The 18,293-nt window shown below is 51.6% G+C and overlaps 6 protein-coding genes across 6 annotated transcripts; 2 read left to right on the top strand and 4 right to left on the bottom strand.

Annotated features, from left to right (window-relative positions):
• The first annotated feature begins 801 nt into the window (after nt 1–801).
• On the top strand, nt 802–3,920 carry PV10_05113 (uncharacterized protein). The gene has a single exon (XM_016369727.1). It carries the CDS (start codon nt 986–988, stop codon nt 3,296–3,298), a length of 2,313 nt encoding a protein of 770 aa, XP_016225515.1. The 5' UTR covers nt 802–985; the 3' UTR covers nt 3,299–3,920.
• PV10_05112 (uncharacterized protein) lies at nt 3,750–6,441 on the bottom strand. Its single transcript, XM_016369726.1, has 2 exons — nt 5,974–6,441; nt 3,750–5,900 (listed from the first exon to the last, which is right to left on the bottom strand). The coding sequence occupies exons 1-2, from the start codon at nt 6,192–6,194 to the stop codon at nt 4,331–4,333; spliced, it is 1,791 nt and encodes a 596-aa protein (XP_016225514.1). The 5' UTR covers nt 6,195–6,441; the 3' UTR covers nt 3,750–4,330.
• Nucleotides 6,442–6,705: 264 nt separating this feature from the next.
• Nucleotides 6,706–9,664, bottom strand: PV10_05111 (uncharacterized protein). The gene is made up of 5 exons (XM_016369725.1): nt 8,085–9,664; nt 7,687–8,028; nt 7,437–7,635; nt 7,051–7,381; nt 6,706–6,995 (listed from the first exon to the last, which is right to left on the bottom strand). The coding sequence occupies exons 1-5, from the start codon at nt 9,148–9,150 to the stop codon at nt 6,945–6,947; spliced, it is 1,989 nt and encodes a 662-aa protein (XP_016225513.1). The 5' UTR covers nt 9,151–9,664; the 3' UTR covers nt 6,706–6,944.
• A 117-nt stretch (nt 9,665–9,781) lies between these two features.
• On the bottom strand, nt 9,782–13,172 carry PV10_05110 (uncharacterized protein). The gene is made up of 2 exons (XM_016369724.1): nt 10,202–13,172; nt 9,782–10,145 (listed from the first exon to the last, which is right to left on the bottom strand). The coding sequence occupies exons 1-2, from the start codon at nt 12,893–12,895 to the stop codon at nt 10,119–10,121; spliced, it is 2,721 nt and encodes a 906-aa protein (XP_016225512.1). The 5' UTR covers nt 12,896–13,172; the 3' UTR covers nt 9,782–10,118.
• A 196-nt stretch (nt 13,173–13,368) lies between these two features.
• Nucleotides 13,369–14,849, top strand: PV10_05109 (uncharacterized protein). The gene is made up of 3 exons (XM_016369723.1): nt 13,369–13,915; nt 13,976–14,272; nt 14,350–14,849. The coding sequence occupies exons 1-3, from the start codon at nt 13,413–13,415 to the stop codon at nt 14,639–14,641; spliced, it is 1,092 nt and encodes a 363-aa protein (XP_016225511.1). The 5' UTR covers nt 13,369–13,412; the 3' UTR covers nt 14,642–14,849.
• On the bottom strand, nt 14,839–18,181 carry PV10_05108 (ATP-dependent protease La). The gene is made up of 2 exons (XM_016369722.1): nt 15,263–18,181; nt 14,839–15,180 (listed from the first exon to the last, which is right to left on the bottom strand). The coding sequence occupies exons 1-2, from the start codon at nt 17,971–17,973 to the stop codon at nt 15,093–15,095; spliced, it is 2,799 nt and encodes a 932-aa protein (XP_016225510.1). The 5' UTR covers nt 17,974–18,181; the 3' UTR covers nt 14,839–15,092.
• Nucleotides 18,182–18,293: the final 112 nt, after the last annotated feature.

Genomic DNA, 18,293 nt, shown 5'->3' with positions numbered 1-18,293 from the left:
TTTTATATTTATGCCAATACTCGACGCCAGTTCAATGCTCCTTGACCTTATTTCAACAACTACAAGTGTCTGCGCTAGGGCTTCGCTTCAAAATGACACAATTCTGTCGCCTCCGGTGCCGTGATCTTCCGTGTGTCTCAAGTTGGCTGATGCTGATGACGCCGCCGGTGGAGCAGCTATGGGCTACCTTGGATCGACCACATTTTCATGTCTATGTGGCCAACGTTGGATGATCTCTCGATGCCTTCAAGCTCTGGCACCTGCCGAGGTAGGTTGCAATGCCGTGATAAAGTGCAAGGGCGACCCTCTGCCTTCCAGCGTTGGCGGCGGCAAGTCCGGCAACAGCAGCCTAGAACAGTCACAAGGCTGCGGATAACGGCTTGTGGCTAAAAGATGCGGCTTATTGCGAGTTCAGGCACTTGGAGCACATGCATATTTGGTGGCGGGTGGCACGGGGCACCACCGGCACTGGCGCGACGACTGGCTCCTCCTGAAGGTCACTGAAAGACGCGTACTGCCAACGCCAGGCGGAAGATAGGCCGGCCCCTCTCAGTCCAAGCCTCTCGTGCCTCTCCACTGACGGATATCCCTCTGTTCTGGCCCCCACAACCGCCCACCAAAACGTACCCGGACGCCGAACGTCAGTGGTTGAGGAGCCCGAGGGGCCACTGAAGGAGAATCCTCCACGCTAACCTCCAGGTAAGCCTCTAGTCAGACCCAGACCTCAGTGACCACCAGTACCACCAATGCCATCAATACCACCTTAGGTAACCTTAACACATTCTCTCAAATGCCCGTATCCAACATCCCAGATTCTTGTGAGTCTTGAAACTGCGGTGCTCCACAACTTCTCCTCCAGCCATCAGTTCAGCCCCAGGTCGTGGTTTCGTTTTCCCTTGAATCTTATGTACCTTTCTCATTACCATGACCATCGCCAGCCCTTGAACACACAGTCTCAACTCGTCCTTGTCGAGTTGTTGCAATCATGGCCGAAGATCCTCAACCCTTGACTCTCCAACAACGCATTGCCGCTCTCAACGCTGCTCATATTGGCCGTGTACCAGGAGAGCCTCCTCGTCCTTCGTCTCATTCAACACCTCCAATTGTCCCTACCAGACGACCGATCATTGTCAAACAACATTCAATCAATAATCCTCCAGAACGATCAAATGCCTCCGTCTCAGTTGCCAATTCAACGATTGGGAACCAACCTGCTCCTCCACCTGTAGTTCGAAAGCCCCCTCCCCCACTCCCCAACAGGAAGACTTCGAGAGAAGAAGAGAGGCGAGGCTCGGTGGCTTCTACAGTGTCGACTGGTGGCAGCAGTGTGGTGGACACCCCAGCTTCATCTCGGGTGACGACTACAAGGACCAAATCAACCGATTCCGCTAGTCGAGTCAAAGCACCGGCGTGGGGAGAATGTCAACTACCTGCTCTCCCACCAAAGAACGCTCACCCTGCGACTGTCACAAGAAAGTATTCGGAGGAAAAGCCAAAATATGTTAATAGAGCTCCTTCTGCCACCTCCATAACGCCCGCTACTACCCCCCCAACCACAGGAACTGACACCCGCCCTGCTCCTCCTCCACGACCATCTCTTCCACCTAGATTTCCCTCCCGGAAAGCAGAGACCGAACATCGGGAGCATGCCACTGAACAGCCTGCCGTACGAAAATTACCGCCCATGCCATCAGCCGAGTCGATCGAGAGGGCAAAGAAGGCGGCTTTTGCGCGAGAACCTTCTCAAGAACAGGTCCATCACACCCAACACGACTCTCCGACCTCGGTCAAGCCTGAGCCTACTTCAACCATTGTAAGAGACCAGCCTTCCTGGCCATCCAGAGATAAGGTGAGCCTGCCATCAAGAGAGGCTGTAAGCGCCCATGTCCACTCCGCAAGAGACCTGTTCAACAAACATGTATCACCCGTCTACAGAGAGAAAACCAATGGTTACATCTCCAGGCCAGAACCAGAGGTGACTCCCAATCACATCCCTCAGACCCAGCCTTTACGCGAATCTCTCCCGACCTACAATTCCCACCAAGAGCAGGTTCAAGATATTGCTTCCACGCAACTTGCTCAACATCACCAAGGCCCACCCCCTATCCCCGTTTCTTCTCGCCCAGATCTCTCTGCCATTCAAGCAACCAAGCCCAAGCTTAATGGTACTACTGCGTCACATCATCATCATTCTTCTTCCTCGGCCAACGTCTGTTTGGTTTGTCGTGATTTCTCTGCTCCAGATCACCAAGCCACGCTTTTCCCTCGTCAACAAGTCACTTCTCTCCAAACATTGGCTCACCAACTCACCGCGCCCTTCTCATCCGACACCGACAAAGCAAGAGCAATTTTTTCCTGGCTTCACCACAACATTGCCTACGATGTGGTCAGCTTTTTTAAAAAGAACGTCAAACCATCCACACCGCAGTCGACATTTCAAAGCGGTCTCGCTGTGTGCGAAGGCTACGCTGCTCTGTTCTGCAATCTGGCCACCTACGCAGGGCTTGAGTCAGTAGTGATTGGTGGACACGGGAAAGGATACGGCTATACAGCGCTGGCGCCGGGGTCACCCCTTCCGCCATACAACGCAGGACATGCTTGGAATGCTGTCCGAATCGACGACGGAGAATGGAAGTTGATTGACGCATGTTGGGGTGCTGGTCACGTCCAAGGTGCGGGGCGTCCGTACGTGAAGCATTTCACGCCGGAGTATTTCTCCATGACGAATGAAGAATTCGCCATCAAGCACTTCCCCGAGAACAAAGACTACTTCTTCCTCCCAGGAGGTCGAAGGCTGACCTGGCAAGAATACATTGTTATCGATCCTGCCCGGTGGCCCGACATGGTTGAACCACCAACCGTCTTCACCAACGCTAAGGAAGACTACTCGATCCGCGAGAAGTCGGTCCTGCCGCGAGCAAGGCAGATCAACGTCGGGCAATCAGGAATGGTGCATTTCCAATTCAGTCTTCTGTGTCCACACTGGACATTGGAGTACCAAACCCGCAAAGGCCCACCGCCTGTGTTCATCGTCTCCGTGCAAGGAGCTAACGGACAAAGTAAAGATCAGATTCCTATGGACCACCACGCCGGACCTGCCGGGCAAGGCGGCGATATTTGGACCGTGGACATTCCTGCACACCAGCTGGGACCACGGGGTCAGACAGTCACGTTATTTGCAGTGACGAGTTTCGGCGACCGGCAGGACGCGCGGGGCTTGACGGTGCGCGAGTTCAGGGAAGGCAAAGGACGTGTGGGAATGGGGTTTGTTGGGATTGCAGCATGGGAATTGGTCTAGGACCGATCAATTGAGATTGCTTTGTGGGCGATCTCTTCTTTTGGTTTGCTTGTCTTGCATTTGAATCGGCCTGTGCTAATGAATTATTCGACTTGCACGGGCTGACTGAAGGAGCTATGGAGTCAATCAGGGGAGAGCAAGTAGACGATGCTCGGATATGGATGGATGATTGGTGTTCGGTTCTTTTTTCTTTCTTTCGATATCTTGTTTTTTTTGGGGCGCATCAATGGCCTCCTCCGCCGGCTGGACGGTAGACGGGAAACAGCTGACGGAGGGAGGGGGTAGGTGGACACTGGATGGCGGACGACCCCGATATACGAGAAGGGGGCATGGATCCCTTAATAATACCAACGACGACGACGACGATAATAATGAACCCCACAGATACCCAGCATGTAATCGGACAAAGGGGAAGGTGGGAACGAAGTACTGAAGCGAGCAGCTATTCTCATCAGTGCGAAAATCCAACCATTGAATTCGAATGCTATATACTATAGCATAGTAGACTTGATGTGGTTTATGATATTGTAGTTTGAGACTGGACCCTGCGATATATCTTTACGAGATCCGAAATAGGTAGTCAGACAGATGACAATGATATCTAGCTGCATTGAATAGTCGCTATGATAATTCCACGTCACATAAGCCCCTCCAAAAAATCCAGCCCAATGGCGAGCAACACTGAAGAATGTGTACCGCACAAAACTCTCAGGCACAAGCTATTGTCCCTGGTTGAGCATGGGATGGTCTCTTGGAATGCATCGATCAAAGTCCATGATCAATCAGCCTCGTGGGTGCGGGCCTCAATGCCAATACAACAAAAGATAACACCCCGCGCTATGGTTAATTGTTCGTATATATATCAATGGATGTAAATGTAGAGGTGTGGCAGGAGGAGACGGCGAGAAAGTGGGTTTGTGTGATTGAGAGACGATGTCAATCAGTCGTCCCAAGGGACGTGAGGGAAAGAGTATCGAGCAGCGGTCCTAATCTCTAATCATCATGGAGGCGAATCCTGAATGCCGTAATGCCTTAGACTGAAACATTTCGACTTCTCCATGTCTTCCAGGCGATAGACCATAGGACAATAGCGACGGCAACACTGACAGCGCAACCCCACGCCCAGACACCGAAACAAGAGTAACCGATACACTCGTCGCGGCCCTCAGGGATGCCGATATCGCCGCCACCATGGCTAGCGTGAGAGTAAGTAAGCGAGTAGACGATGCTCCAGACGGCGGCACCGCCAGCAGGCATCATGGCGACAACGCCCCAATTGGTGGCAAAATTCTCGACGCCCCACACAACGCTGATAATGATGGGTACGAGTGAGAAAGAGGCGCCGTACCCTAACCCAAGGAGGCCCGAGGACAGGAGGAAGAGTGAGGGTGTGGCTGCAGTGAGGGAGGGGATAGCCAAGTTGAGGAAGGCAAAGAGCAGCAGGAATGCCGATGGCAGTAAGAGAACCAGGCGTGAGAAGCTGAACCCGGCGGAGGGAGGAGTTTCGGGGTTGGAAGGCGGCGCGAAGAGGTCTGACAAGGTGCCGGTGAAGAGGCGGGCAAAGGTCGAGGCCAGGGCAATGATGGACACATGGGTCGAGGCATGTCCAGCCGGGGGTGCTGTCAGGTCAAAGTAGTGTTTGGGAGTCAGGGTTGGGATGATGGTCCCGAGGTTGTTGATGTATGCTTCACCAGGACCCGTTAGCAGGAAGAACCCCGCAGCCAACAGCCACATGGTGCGATCGGTCAGGAAAGTGTGGGTGGCATGGTTGAGGAGCCACCATTTCTTCTTCCGGAGTCGGTGGTCCATCTCGCGTTTCTTGAGCATCTGGGACTCGGACAGGTCGAGGGGCGGGCCAGAGCTCGTATCTGAGGGTGTGGTGGCGCCCGAATTGACATCGTGTTGCAATGTGCCGTAGTTAACAGGTGAGCCCGATTCTGAGTCGTGGTAAAACTCGCTTTCCTGGAGCAAACCACTCTGCTCGAGTGCTTCAACCCCATGATCAATAAGTTCTTCTTCGTCGACAATGCGGAGGCCAATGACGCCTAGCAAGCCGACACCAATCAATGTGCCGGCGAGGAAGATGAAGTATCGGAAGACGTCGAGATCACCTCGACCGCCATTGGGGAGTCGCTCGGATAAAAGATGTGCACCGACCTGCGACTCCCACATACCACTCAAGCCAAAGGCAGCTATGGGAACAGCGAGCATGAAACCGCGATATTTTGCAGCGGCAAAGTTCTTTGCACACGTGGCGACAGCGGACAGATACATGCAGCTGGTGCCTGCTCCAATACCAACAAACGCCAGAATCATGACGGGAAAGGGCCAGCCCTGTCCGTCCTGGGCAGCATCTGGAGGGGGGCCAGACTTGTAGGTATAGGCAGCGAGGATATAGCCGAAGCCAAAGAGGAAGCAGGCCAGGAGAGACAACGGAGGAGGAGAGTATCGGTCGCACAGGTATCCAAAGATTGGAACGGGAAGGTACATGGCCAACTCGGCAGTGATGGAGACGGCATTGACTCGCAGTTGGGTGTAGCCGAGATCCTCAAGGAAGCGGGAGCCGTAGAGGGAGAAGGAGGTAATGGAGCCGGCGCATAGACTGGGAACGAATTAGTGTGAGGCTCTTTAGTGGAAGCGTGTCGTTTATTGTAAGGACCATGGACAAGACATACCAACTGAGGACAGCGCAGGCGAAGCTCATGACACGGATGAACTCTCGACGCATTCGAAGACGATCCCGCTCGATGATCTCTTGAGCAACCTGGCCCATGAAGTCGAAGTCGTCATCGTCAATCCTTCTATGAGAGTCGTGTGATCTCCTAGAACTCCTGCGGCTGATGTCGAAGTCGAGGGATGAGATACGAGGGACGGTGGAGGGAGAGGCAGGCGCCATGGCGACCTACTGCCTGCCTGTAGATGGCAGGTGTAGAAGAAAGGGAAGGTACGATCGCAGGTGAGGTTGAGGTTGAAGGTGGGGGGAGACGACGTCAGTAATGGCGAGACTGGCGAGACGAGGTGTGCACCATTCTGATGACTGGTTTATAAGAACCACGCCATGGTGATACAGGGTTATAGATGATTCTGACACAGCGACAGAGAGACACGGAGCGAGAACAACAGATGAGATGGCATCCGTGTTGATCAAGTACGAAGTGATAACGAGAGGTTGCTGGTCGTTGCAGGTGGGTCAGCGGTGGTTGGGATGAACCAACAGGAAGAGGCGAGTTTCAAGACGGACCGGGTACGGGCGCCGAGGATAGGCAAGAGCATGACATGGGCTTGCCGCATGGCTCTCGGGCTGCATGGCAGCTTCCGTTCCCGGGCTTGCGAGAAATGATGTAATAAATAATTCCTTGGCATTTATCAGGATGTATATGTGGATGTATATCTGGATGCATTATGGATGCATATATGGCTAATGCTGTATCTATACAATATCAGGTATATCTGCTCAATATGCCTATGGCAAGGTTGAGATTTTATGAAATCATACACATCATAATAGTATCGTACTCCCAACCATCCTCGCTATGCTGTGCAGATCAACAACGTCTTCAACAAGGACACCCATCCAGGTATTTAGACACCTGTCCATGTTGGTCACTGCCCCCATTCGAACAACATATTGAATCAAGGCGATACATCAAGTGTGTTCTGATGCATAACGACTGCGCTTGCGAATTACCGGCCCATACTGCGTTCATTGTTAGCATCTCATCTTAGGTAGCCACGTATGTCCTTTCACCTACCTTGTAAAACACAAAAGGCACCGGTGCCAACAACAGCGCAATGCATCCCAAGACTGTACATGTCCATGCCACACCAAGATTGCGATAGAACGGTATGGACGCAGGTATCATCCCCGCAGACACAATATACCGAACAAATGTCACCCCCACTAATGCGCTTGCTGCATGCGCCACATATGCATCAATCAGATATTGATATGTCGAGATGAAGATGCCCAAGATGGCAAATCCAATGGGAATGCAGGACATGATGGGTGCCCAGACGTTCACCGCGCTATTTGCTGTCCATCCCATCCAGAAGAGGCCGATCGGTAACATGGGTGCGCTGAGCCTGCCTCATGGTTAGCCTATTTGAATGATCCACCGTTCCATATTGCCCAGCTTACATTGCGAACACCAATCTTCTTTCTGGAGGTAGTGTGGTTCCTCCTTGTGCCTGTACTTCCTCTAGAGCCCGTCGATATGACTTGTACACCCAGGGCACCAGCGCCCCAGCTACGCAAAGGCCCAGGCCAATTGCAATAAAGATGAGGAACGTCAGCGCCTGCGATAGGCCGTAGGTCTCTTCGAACACGAACTCGAACCCTAGTCTCGGTTAGCCTGCCGTTCAATAGACGAAAATCATCTGCCACCTACCGGTCAAGAAGGTAAACAATACCACATAGACCACCGTCAGATAAAGGGTAAACAAGACCGCAATCGGCTCATATGCAAATAGAAGAACCGGTCGCCACATGTTGGCAATCACACGGTCCGTCAGCTTCGTGTTGGCGACCTCCATCTGGGACATGAACCGGTTGTCCCCGGTGATTTCCCGCAGGCTTGCTGCCTTCCATTTCAACAGAGTTGGAGTATAAGTTTCGGGCAAAAACAACAGGAGCAAGATAAGAATCAAGCCCGACCAGATCAATGTCACCCACTCCACCCAACGCCAGCTGACCGCCGATGACTGAGCGATGAATCCGCCAATTACTGGGCCTGAAATCAGTTAGCCAATGCCAAAGCCTCATGAGGTGCGTCGTAGGGCCACAAACCAAGAATGGGACCCCAAAACGCCGCTGTTCCAAAGACTGGGAACATTGCAGTCCTCTCAATTGCATTCCACATATCACTGATACTCCCTCCAGCGCATGTCAAGGGAGTCGACCCAAACAATCCAGCTAACAGTCGGAAAACAAGCTGAGCGCCAATGTTAGGTGACAGTGCTGAGGCCATGACAAACACCATGAAAAGACCCATGGTTCCAATGTACACTGGATTGCGCCCAAATGTCTCAGAGAGAGGGGCAGCAAATGGGGCTCCGAGTCCAAACCCGAGCAGATACATGGCAGTCGCCAAGGATTCTACAACGCTGCTTACCCCAAACTCTTCCGCTGCTTGCGGTGCAGCAGCAGAATCAACGCTGGATGCAAATCCCACAATCAACCCAACCATGGCAATGAGCAATGTATAGCATAATCGTCGCGGGGTCGACCAGTTATGAGGGTCCAATTCATCGTCCAGTCCTTGATATCCCACGATAAATACGTGATCACCAGTACCGTGGTGTTTTTCGTTGGTCATTGGAGTGTGTACATCGACACCAGTTATCGCTTGACCTAGAGTCGTCGTTCCGTGGGATGGTTGCGTGGCAATTTTGTTGAGATGTATGCGCTCCACCCCACTCTCGGAGGTGTTTGATGAGTGTACTGAAGGCGTCTTGGGTGAACGAATGCCCTGGTCACCATGGTCGGCTTTACCACTATCGTCCTGCAATGTACTATCACTTTCAACGTAGTCAAACACTGTAGTGGTTGGGTTGACCTCGCCACATGGCGGAGTAGGTTCAGACGACGTCGATGCCACAGGCTCGTGGACGTTGGCGGCATTGGGGTTCAGCACCGGAGTCTCATTTTGGAGTTGGTTTTCCTCGTCAGCAGGATCCCTGATTGAGCGAGTTGATCGTTTACTCCCTCGAGTCAGGGAGCGCTGGAGAACGGGTAAATGGGCTCCTGAAGGCACAGGGCAGATGGTAGACGAAGCCACCCTCTCCAAGCCATGACGGCTGATTTGCTGTTCGAGATTTCGGCGAAAGCCTCGGTACTGCAAGACAGATTGCATGGTACTTTACACTGAAGACTTACCGGCAACAGAAAGGCTCCATGTGTGAATATATTGTCGAACTTACAGGGTCTAATTTTCTGATTTGGAGATTGACGCAACGAAAGAAAACTGGGGTCTGACATCGTCGAGTGGAGTCGATATGATGCATATTATAGCTTGGCTTGAATATTAGCCTCAGAGGACGGAACGAGGATGCCGTCCATGAGGAGCAACTCTAAGTTAGTAAGCATATTCGCACACGCACATTGAAGGCCAACGGGTCGACTGTCGGACTGCTATGGAGCGAAGGGCGGGGTGATAATATCCCAGATGGGGATGGACATTTGCTCAGGGCCGAGGCGAGGCGGTTATGGTTGAACGGGAGATTTGGGAGGCTTCGGAGGTTGTGTGGTGGTACAACATCACGGAGATCGACGTCTCGGAATTGGGTGGCTTCTCCGACCTGACTTCATTCGGGGATCTGCTGTCGAATTGAAAACTCATAACACCCTTGGCTTTATGATGAATTTTCATGAAGTTGGAGGCAAAAGGAAGAATTGAGGTCATGCTCCCCAAAAAATGATTGGCTGGAGTATGTCTCCTGAGGGAAAGAGCAATAGATATTGCACGTGACGTGGTAGACATCACAGGGCAGGTGCGAACTTGGATCTGATGACTTGACATGGAAGGAGCAACCCACGGCAAGGATAGATTAGCATGCCTTTCAACATCCATCGTCCATTGTTCATTGCCTTATAACGCTCTTAAAAGTGAGCATAATGTTGGGAGGCACCGAAGATGACACTATAGAGCATTCCCTATCTATGCTCACTGCCTCTCTGGGACGCCATGAGCCCATCAAGACAAGAGTGCCTGTGTCCCATTTCTAGATTAATCTAGGCAGTTATTCTACACTCTACCAAGTGCCCATGCATGCTTTTCGCAATTGTTACACGTCTCTTGAGACTCGACCAGGCCTCCGCCTCCTATTTGTTGTCTTCAAAGTCGGGGTTCTATCAATGAGTCAGTACTTGGAATTTCTCAAATGAGTTGTCAAAATTCAACTCACCTTGCGCAAAATGACAAGACCTTCCAGCGTGTTGCTAAGTGGGATGTATTCGTCGTCCTCCAGCTCCGCTCGCTCACCATACGCCAACAACACCGGTGTGCTCTGTGTTTGCCAGCCTGTAATCGTTCTTGGTCGACCCGCCGCCCCGACCACGTCCACTGCTTGACCGACCCGCACATTCACCGTCAATGGCTTCAGGTCCTCGTCCAGAGTCACCAAGAACCGTGGGTACATGGCCGTCACCACAAAGTACAACAGGTAATGCGCATCGGCCAGGATGAATTGTTTTGCATCAATCAGGGACACCAAGATTGTGAGAAGGCCGCCGGCAGCAACACGCGACAACACTTGTCGGTCCGTGTGGAAGGGGTTGAGGGACATGGTTCCCTTGCCCATATGGAGAAGTCCCTGCGCAATACGCACCATAAAGAGCGAGTTTTGATCCCGGTGGTAGTAACTTGCAAGTTGTCTCAGCAGTTGTGCAAGACGAGCATTGTTGGTTCCTGCACCGACGAGACCCATAGCAAAGATGGCGTTGATGGCCACATCATTGTCGTTATCGTGGCTGTACCGAGATAGCGTGTCGTAGATTTTCATCTGAGGGTTGCTCGGGCTGATCAGGCCCATGGCTAGCGGTACCGCTTTGCGGATATTCGGTTCTCCATAGTGCATTAGATGCCCAAATTGTCGAAGGACCATGTCTTGTCCAACATCTTCGCCCATGGCGATCAACGATAACCCTAGCACCGCATAAGACTGCACTAGTTGCTCTCCCACATTCTCTTCCTTATCTTCGATGTGGTCATTGCAGATATGAAGTAGCTCCTGCAGCTTTAGCACGGCACCGGTCCCGGCCCAAGCGCACACTGATGCCAGTGTCGCCGTTGGGGTGGCCATCGGGTGATCGACCGCCTTGAGGATGTCGAGAATGACATCAACCTCCTCTTGCCGGCCAAAATACAATAACGCCAGTCCCAGAGCCATGAATCTGGCCCACTTGTCCTTTAATTGCTTCTGACGGTCGTCATCCATGAGTTGCGTCGCGATCGCTTCTGCAACCTGGTTATTGGAAGAGCCGACGAAGATCATTCCGAGTGAGACCGCCGCCATGGCCGACAGTTGCATTTCTTGAGTGCTGTCCTCCACTATCGGCAGCAGGAAGTCGAGCAAGTCTTCTCGGTTGGATCCGGCATATGACAAGCCCAGGCCCATGATGGCAGCCAGTCTGTTAATCGGCTTAGGACTTTGCAAAATGTCGTCATCACTGAGTAGGGAAATCACCGGGTCGCCCTCCATCCTCACCCCCGAATTGACGATTCCGTAGGCCAATAGAGCACCCGCTTTAATGGTGTCTTCGGTCAATTGTTGGAATCGATCGATGGTGTCCAAGCTGCCTTCAACATCCCATTGTGTCAGCATCCCAAGAGACGCCGTCGTGGAGAGCATGCCGTCATCCTTAGTTTTCCATACCCACGGGCGTTGTTCACCCTCTACTAACATTAGTTTGTCACTACCAAAACCTGCGTTGACGAAGGCGTTAACAAACGCGCTGGCGAGGTTATGTTTAGCCGAGTCGGCGTTTGCTGAACTTCCACGTCCGCTTTCCAAATGTGTTTTATAGATGTCTTCGGGGACCTTGGGCTCGAGAATATTGAGTTCCTTGGCGAGAGTTTTGAAGTGATTGGGAAGCTGGGTGTTTCCAAGACATTCGAAGATATCTTGCTCGTCCTTGGTGTCGGTGGGCAGATCTAAGGAGATTCTCTGACGGGCGATTAAGAAGGCGAGTTGCTTCTTGAGGGCGACATCATCAGTAGAATCAAGATCCTGGCGGATGAGTTCGAGATCATTGAGTCTGATGGCAACGACGATGGCCTGCGCCAATCTATTATACTTGACGTAGATGTCGTGGGCCGTCTTCAAAAAGGCAACATCGTCGGGATATGTCAGCAAATTGACCATTCCTACCATATAAAGACAAACTCTTGAGAAGGTGTTTTCGTCCAGGAATCTTGGTATCTCCTCGATCATCTCGAGTTCGCTCAAGAGATCAACGGCATCGGCGTCGGCATTGTGAGAAAGGAAATAAGGTACTAGCGAGAGAGCCAATTCGGTCAGATCGCCCACTTCACGCTCGTCAGTCAGGCGATTCTGATACTCTTGGCCGATCTCCAGGGCCAGGTGCCTAATATATTCGTGACCCCAGGAGCCGAGATCGTCTGACTTGGACAGCAATCGGTATTTGAGTGTTTCAAGCTTCTCTTCGTTGCCGTACGTCATGCCTAGGACTGATAGCATGTCTGCGAGCGAGTCTCTGTCTGCTCCCGCGGGCCATTTGTCGTAGAGAGCAGCGAGTTCGTCGTAGTGAGGGCGGAGGAATTTCAAGGGTTTAGGGACTGCGGTCATGGAAGAGGTAGAGGTCTTGATGAAGTTCTTGATGGCGTCGATGGCAGGTTTGTAAAGAGATGCATCATCCTCTTTTAACCGCTCCACTAGCATCTCGAGTTCGCTTTTCAGTTGTTGGTCCTCCTCGCTTAGCTCCTCATCCGCGGCTGGCTCCTCGGGTTTGCCATTTGCCTTCTTGTCTGCATCTTTCTCTTCGGATTGTTTGGCATCTCCGTTCAGGGCAGGGGGATCTTCAGGCGCCTTGCCTTTGCCCTTGTCTGTGGCCGAGGGCTTGTCTGAATCTTGAGCCATGCTGTGGGTTGGCCGTCGGTGGCCTTGCTAGGACAAAGATGGAATGCGAAGAAGTTGTGTATGGCGTCAAGGTAGCGGAGGTACGGAGGCGTGCTTGAACCTGAGAGATTGTGGACGATAGATCCAAGGGGGTAAGAGGAGAAAGACCCTCCAGGGAAACAGATAGAGCAACACAGATGAATCTAAAGAAATGGGATTGTTGATTGAGATCGGAGGGATTGATGTCAAGTAGAGAGGCAGAGAGAGAGAGAGCGAGAGAATGAGGTGGATTGTCACTCTTGAGGTGCAGGCAGTGATTGTCGCGCGTCCACATTATTGAATCAATTCCCAGCACCAGCGGCGATTCGCTCAGCCTCGCGCCGCCAATCATGACGAGGCTGCGGCTTCTCGGCAAAGTTTCCCTTGCGACTTCCAGTTCATGGAAATTCTACCAAACCTCACTCGACTTCCAAGTCAAAGGCTACTCTTCTCCATCCCACTCTCGCCCGTTATTCTTGTGTGAAGCATCTCGGGAGCAATGCCTCGAGCTTCTCGAGTCCCTCCAAGGCTCGTCACCAACCCTTTCCAGAAACCACCTCCCAGAGGCAAGGCGCCTCGATTGTGGAATGCCAAACGAAGGATCCCAAGCTTGGTGGGATTGTCCCGACGAGACTTATTGAGACAAGATGCTGGGACACCGACCTTTCGTCCTGCTGATGAATTGTTCGGATACGACCTTCAGAGAGCGCGAACCCGCCCTTCGCCAGAAGCTGAAATCGCAGAGATTGAATTGAGACGAGTCAAGCTTCGTGCTGCCAGCCCTCCGGAAGACACCAACTGGTGGCAGCAGGATCAAAACCGCGTCCTACAATACATGCAAAATCACCCCATCTATAGCAAGCTCTCACTGGACGTCCAAACCTTTATCGTCGCCAATCCACAGCTCGATGACAAGGCACTTCGAAGAATGATGTCTAATCCCCCGGCATATTTCCGTACATCCCGAAACGTTCCCTTGGAACAACGACAGCAAGTTTACTTGTGAGTTGAATCACGTATTCCTGGTGCCACTGAAGTTGGTGTTAACCCATTTCCTTGCAGCCCTCAAGTACACGAGGCGGTCATCCTCCTTCGCACCCCCAATCTCTCACCTAATTTCGCATGCTTCGAGGTTCCCCTACGCTTCAACAAACTCGATATGCGAGACTACCTCAAGTCGGTGTACGATGTCGATGTTCTACAAGTCCGAAGCTACATCCATCAGACAAAAGATAGGGAAGTGAGAACACTCTCCAAATTTGGAGCACCCCGATTTGCCCGGATACCCAATATCAAGAAGATGACAGTACAATTGGTCAACCCATTTGTATGGCCTGAAGAGATTACAGATCTTAAACCGTATGTTATACTCCCTTCACCTCAACCTCGTCTTGACCGATGGCAACCTGCTAACCTTTGCTTCTTTAAACGTGTAGATGGGATCACGAAGAATTCTGGCGCACGTCGATACTGTCGCGAAAAGAAATGGAGGCGCAAATGAAGATGCCATTAAAAGCGGACTCGGTACAGCGAGCTGCTCTCAAAAGGGAAGCCAAATCAGTCATCGCCGGAAAGTCCAAGTCGCAGTGGAAGCCGACATGGCACGAACTGCACAGCAGTGCCAAAGTCATGGACGATTCTCTGATGAGCGTCCCGCCACCGAGACCACAGCCTCAAATCCTGTTTACCAAAAAGAGTTGGAAGAGGAGACCATCAATGCCCTTATAGGCTGATTGACGAGTGCCTCGTAGACTTTTGTGGTTGTGGAGATTGATCTCGCCCATAGATGTGTTTTACATTGGGGAATTCGTTGTATATACCAAAAACCTGGGACGAGAGAGGTGGGTATGCATTGCTTCATATGCAAGCGCTGTATCAACAATAAAAAGGATGGCGAGATTCCGTTAGAGGATCTTCAATTCCAATTGTTCATTGAGAAAAATCATCATTGATGCGCATATATAATGTGACATGTATATGTATATAAACGTGAGCCACCACCGTTGTCGCCGACGTCGTCTGCTCCTGGTACTCACTTGCTCGCTGTATCGCTTCACTCACTCAACCTTCTTCTCCTTATTTCAACTCAATTGTATGGTTTTGGGTTTTGGGGTCTCGTAACCAATGGATCAACGCCCAGAACAATCAAACTAAAATGGGACTCTCAAATGATATCAGTTTATAAACGACTTTCCACCTTTGCAAAATGCGAATCCGTCGCCCAGACTGACTCAGGCCAGATCTGTCGCAGAGCTTCGTAGACATGCCTATAAAACCACATGTTAGTCGATCGATACTTTTAAAAAAGGTGAAATGATCAAGGGGGCACGCTAGAAGGGGTAAACTTACTTGACATAAATAATATTCATCTCCCGCTTGACTTCTTCTGGGACATCCTTGACGTCTTTCCGGTTATGGTTTGGCAACAAAACCGTCTTGACGCCTGCGCGATGTGCGCCGATCAATTTCTCCTTGATGCCTCCGACGGGCATGACACGACCACGAAGACTGACTTCACCTGTCATGGCGATTTGTGGCGGCACAGGCTTGTTCGAGAACAGGGAGATCAGGGCAACTGTGTGTGCAAGACCCGCTGATGGACCATCTTTAGGTGTAGCACCTGCTGGGCAATGGACGTGGATTGCACGTTTTTCCATGATGTCTTCATTGGGGTCATGGGTGAGACCCAGCTCGTAAGAATGAGCTTTGACCCATGTCAAGGCAACTTCAACGGATTCTTTGAGCACGTCGCCAAGTTTGCCTGTAAGTTGGACACGTCCTTTGCCGGGCATGTCGGCGACTTCGATGAAGAGGATGCTGCCTTGTCCGCCTGAAGAATATGCCACAAGACCTGTGACGACACCCGGTCGAGATTTCTTCTCGGCAATCTCTTCTTCAAAGCGCTCAATTCCCAGGATATCTTCAAGCTCGCCCACGCTGACACTGGGGTCATATTTCTGATCCCCTGCATCCCGTGATTCTGCGTATTGAACAGCCTTGTAACGGCAAACGGAACCAATTTCTCGTTCAAGATTGCGGACACCTGCCTCGCGGGTATACGATGTGATGATGGCATCGACAACGTCGTCTGGTAGGGCCACTTGACCGTCGGAAAGTCCATTGGTTCGAATTTGCTTGGGGATTAAATGTTGCTTGGCAATGTGTCGCTTTTCAATCGTTGTGTATCCCGAGAGTTGAATGGTCTCCATTCTGTCCAAGAGAGGGGGTGGAATGGTGTCGAGGGAATTGGCCGTCGCGATGAAGAGAACCTTGCTAAGGTCAATGGGAATGTTGACATAGTGATCGTTGAAGCTGTGGTTTTGTTCTGGATCAAGGACTTCTAGCATGGCTGCGGACGGATCGCCGTGGAAGTTGTTGGAACTGACTTTGTCGATCTCATCGAGCAGGAAAACAGGATTCGCCACACCAACTTTCTTCAATCCGCTAACGATGAGACCAGGCATAGCAGCGACGTAGGTCCGACGATGTCCTCTGATTTCAGCTTCGTCTCGCACACCTCCAAGAGAGATGCGATGGAACTTGCGACCCAGCGACAATGCAATCGACTTGGCCAAAGAAGTCTTGCCCACGCCTGGAGGACCGACTAGCAGTAATATGGGCGACTTGTCAACCATCCGCTTGGATTTGAGGATGTGGAGCTTTGCGGTAGCAGCATCTCGTTCACTGTCGGGGATCTGCTCAATGTCCTTGTCTTTCTCCTTGTCCTCTCCTTCGGGTGGTGGGGTGAGCTGCTTGGTGAGTCGGCTGATTTGATGATCGACATCAGCATTGACGGACTGCTTCAACTTCAAGACGGCAAGATACTCTATGAGTCTCTTCTTGATCTTCTCGAGACCATAGTGGTCGTCATCGAGCTGTTTCCGAGCACGCTGTAGGGTATCTGCTCCTAATTGGTCATCTGTTGTCTTGCTCCATGGGATTTCTGCAAGATTCTCGACGTAGGTGCGAATGACACCATATTCGGCGTTCGCTGGGTTCATTTTCTTCAGGCGCCTCAATTCCCGTTCAGCGACCTTGGCGGCTTCCGGTGACAGGCCGGCCTCGGCGATTTTCCTCTTGAGCTCTTCGACCTCATTAACTTCGTTATCGTCATCCTTGTCACCTCGGCCGGGCCCGGCTATTCCTGGTGGGGTCATGCCATTGAGACCGGACATGGCTCGTCGGGCCAGTGCTTCTCGTTGGCTTTGATTTAAATCGGAGATGTCGACATTGGGTGGAAGATGGGTCGAGGTGATGGATGTGATCTTGATGTTGCCGTTAATACCAGATATCTGCTTGTTCAACAAAGCCAGGACACGTTCGAGTCGATCGTGCAGATCCAAGGTGCTCAAGATACGAAGCTTATCTTCAAAACTGGCCTCGACAATGTCGGTCATAAAGTCGGCCAGCTGACCGGCCTGAGACAGGTCCTTTTTGGCAATGAATAATTCGAAACGCCGAGCGATAAGCGGCGACAGGACCATTGAGGCGGGCCGGAAGAGCGAAGAGAGTCGTAATAAAGTAAGCAGCTCACGAGAGCGTTGCTTTAGGCGAGTAAAACTGGCACGGAGATCGCCATCGTTTAAGTCTGGTACCTCATCTTCGTAAAAGGTGACTTCGGCTTCAAAGTGTGGCTTTTCATGTTTAATATTATCAATCTTGAATCGTTGAATGCCTTCCACAATGAGGTAAGGGTCGGAATTGGAATTGCCCTGGACGCCGATAATCTTGGCCAGGGTGCCATAGCCAAAGAGGTCTTGTTTTCTAGCCTTGCCAGGCTCCAAATCAACGGTCTCTATGTGTTTGCTACTCTCCTTGTTGCCACTATCCAACAAGTCTTTGCCATCTGGGCTGAGAAAGGTGGAGTTCAAGGGTACGCAGCCAACGGGCAATTGAGCTGACCCAGTCCTGGAATTTGTGGCTCGCTGAAAGGCCGAGGAGAGAAGAAGAGGGATATCGGCACGATTTGAGACGGAGATTCGGAGGGTGACGCCTGGAAGGAGCACGGCGTCCTTTGCGAGGGGGATAAGCGGGATGGTAGCCTTGGCCGTGAACGGCATGTTGGGTGGCGGACGAGGGATTTGGGAGAATTGGAATGGAGGGGGAGTAGGATGGTGACAAGAGGGTTCCAAAGATGTTTATCAAAGTCCGGGGGCGACACGATCAAGTGGAGTTGAGGGTGGTGAAGCGTGGCTCATCACACGATCAAGGACAGATCATGGAAGATGCTGGATGGGAGAGGATGGATCGGCAATATGACAGTTCGTGTTGCCAGTGACCGCAGCCGAGGTCCTTGCGGTTGACGGAATCATGATATCGCATATGGGATACGGTCACTATACTCTGCCGTATACATTTACGGTAAATCAGAAAGGCAGCT

Source organism: Exophiala mesophila (assembly GCF_000836275.1).
Source record: "Exophiala mesophila strain CBS 40295 unplaced genomic scaffold supercont1.3, whole genome shotgun sequence".
Lineage (NCBI taxonomy): Eukaryota > Fungi > Ascomycota > Eurotiomycetes > Chaetothyriales > Herpotrichiellaceae > Exophiala > Exophiala mesophila.
Note: the sequence above shows the minus strand (reverse complement) of the source record. Positions and strands in the feature narration are given on the sequence as shown.

Excerpts from the sequence above, each read along its gene's own strand:
- PV10_05113 (XM_016369727.1), top strand. The coding sequence starts at position 986 with ATGGCCGAAGATCCTCAACCCTTGACTCTCCAACAACGCATTGCCGCT.
- PV10_05111 (XM_016369725.1), bottom strand. The coding sequence starts at position 9,150 with ATGCAATCTGTCTTGCAGTACCGAGGCTTTCGCCGAAATCTCGAACAG. Across the intron at positions 7,636-7,686 it reads ATTGTTTACCTTCTTGACCG|GGTTCGAGTTCGTGTTCGAA; the intron begins GTAGGTGGCAGA and ends AACCGAGACTAG. Across the intron at positions 6,996-7,050 it reads TGCCTTTTGTGTTTTACAAG|TATGGGCCGGTAATTCGCAA; the intron begins GTAGGTGAAAGG and ends CAATGAACGCAG.
- PV10_05110 (XM_016369724.1), bottom strand. The coding sequence starts at position 12,895 with ATGGCTCAAGATTCAGACAAGCCCTCGGCCACAGACAAGGGCAAAGGC. Across the intron at positions 10,146-10,201 it reads GTCTTGTCATTTTGCGCAAG|AACCCCGACTTTGAAGACAA; the intron begins GTGAGTTGAATT and ends ACTCATTGATAG.
- PV10_05108 (XM_016369722.1), bottom strand. The coding sequence starts at position 17,973 with ATGCCGTTCACGGCCAAGGCTACCATCCCGCTTATCCCCCTCGCAAAG. Across the intron at positions 15,181-15,262 it reads ATGAATATTATTTATGTCAA|GCATGTCTACGAAGCTCTGC; the intron begins GTAAGTTTACCC and ends GTGGTTTTATAG.
- PV10_05112 (XM_016369726.1), bottom strand. The coding sequence starts at position 6,194 with ATGGCGCCTGCCTCTCCCTCCACCGTCCCTCGTATCTCATCCCTCGAC. Across the intron at positions 5,901-5,973 it reads GCCTGCGCTGTCCTCAGTTG|TCTATGCGCCGGCTCCATTA; the intron begins GTATGTCTTGTC and ends ATTCGTTCCCAG.
- PV10_05109 (XM_016369723.1), top strand. The coding sequence starts at position 13,413 with ATGCCTCGAGCTTCTCGAGTCCCTCCAAGGCTCGTCACCAACCCTTTC. Across the intron at positions 13,916-13,975 it reads CAACGACAGCAAGTTTACTT|CCCTCAAGTACACGAGGCGG; the intron begins GTGAGTTGAATC and ends ATTTCCTTGCAG. Across the intron at positions 14,273-14,349 it reads GAGATTACAGATCTTAAACC|ATGGGATCACGAAGAATTCT; the intron begins GTATGTTATACT and ends TTAAACGTGTAG.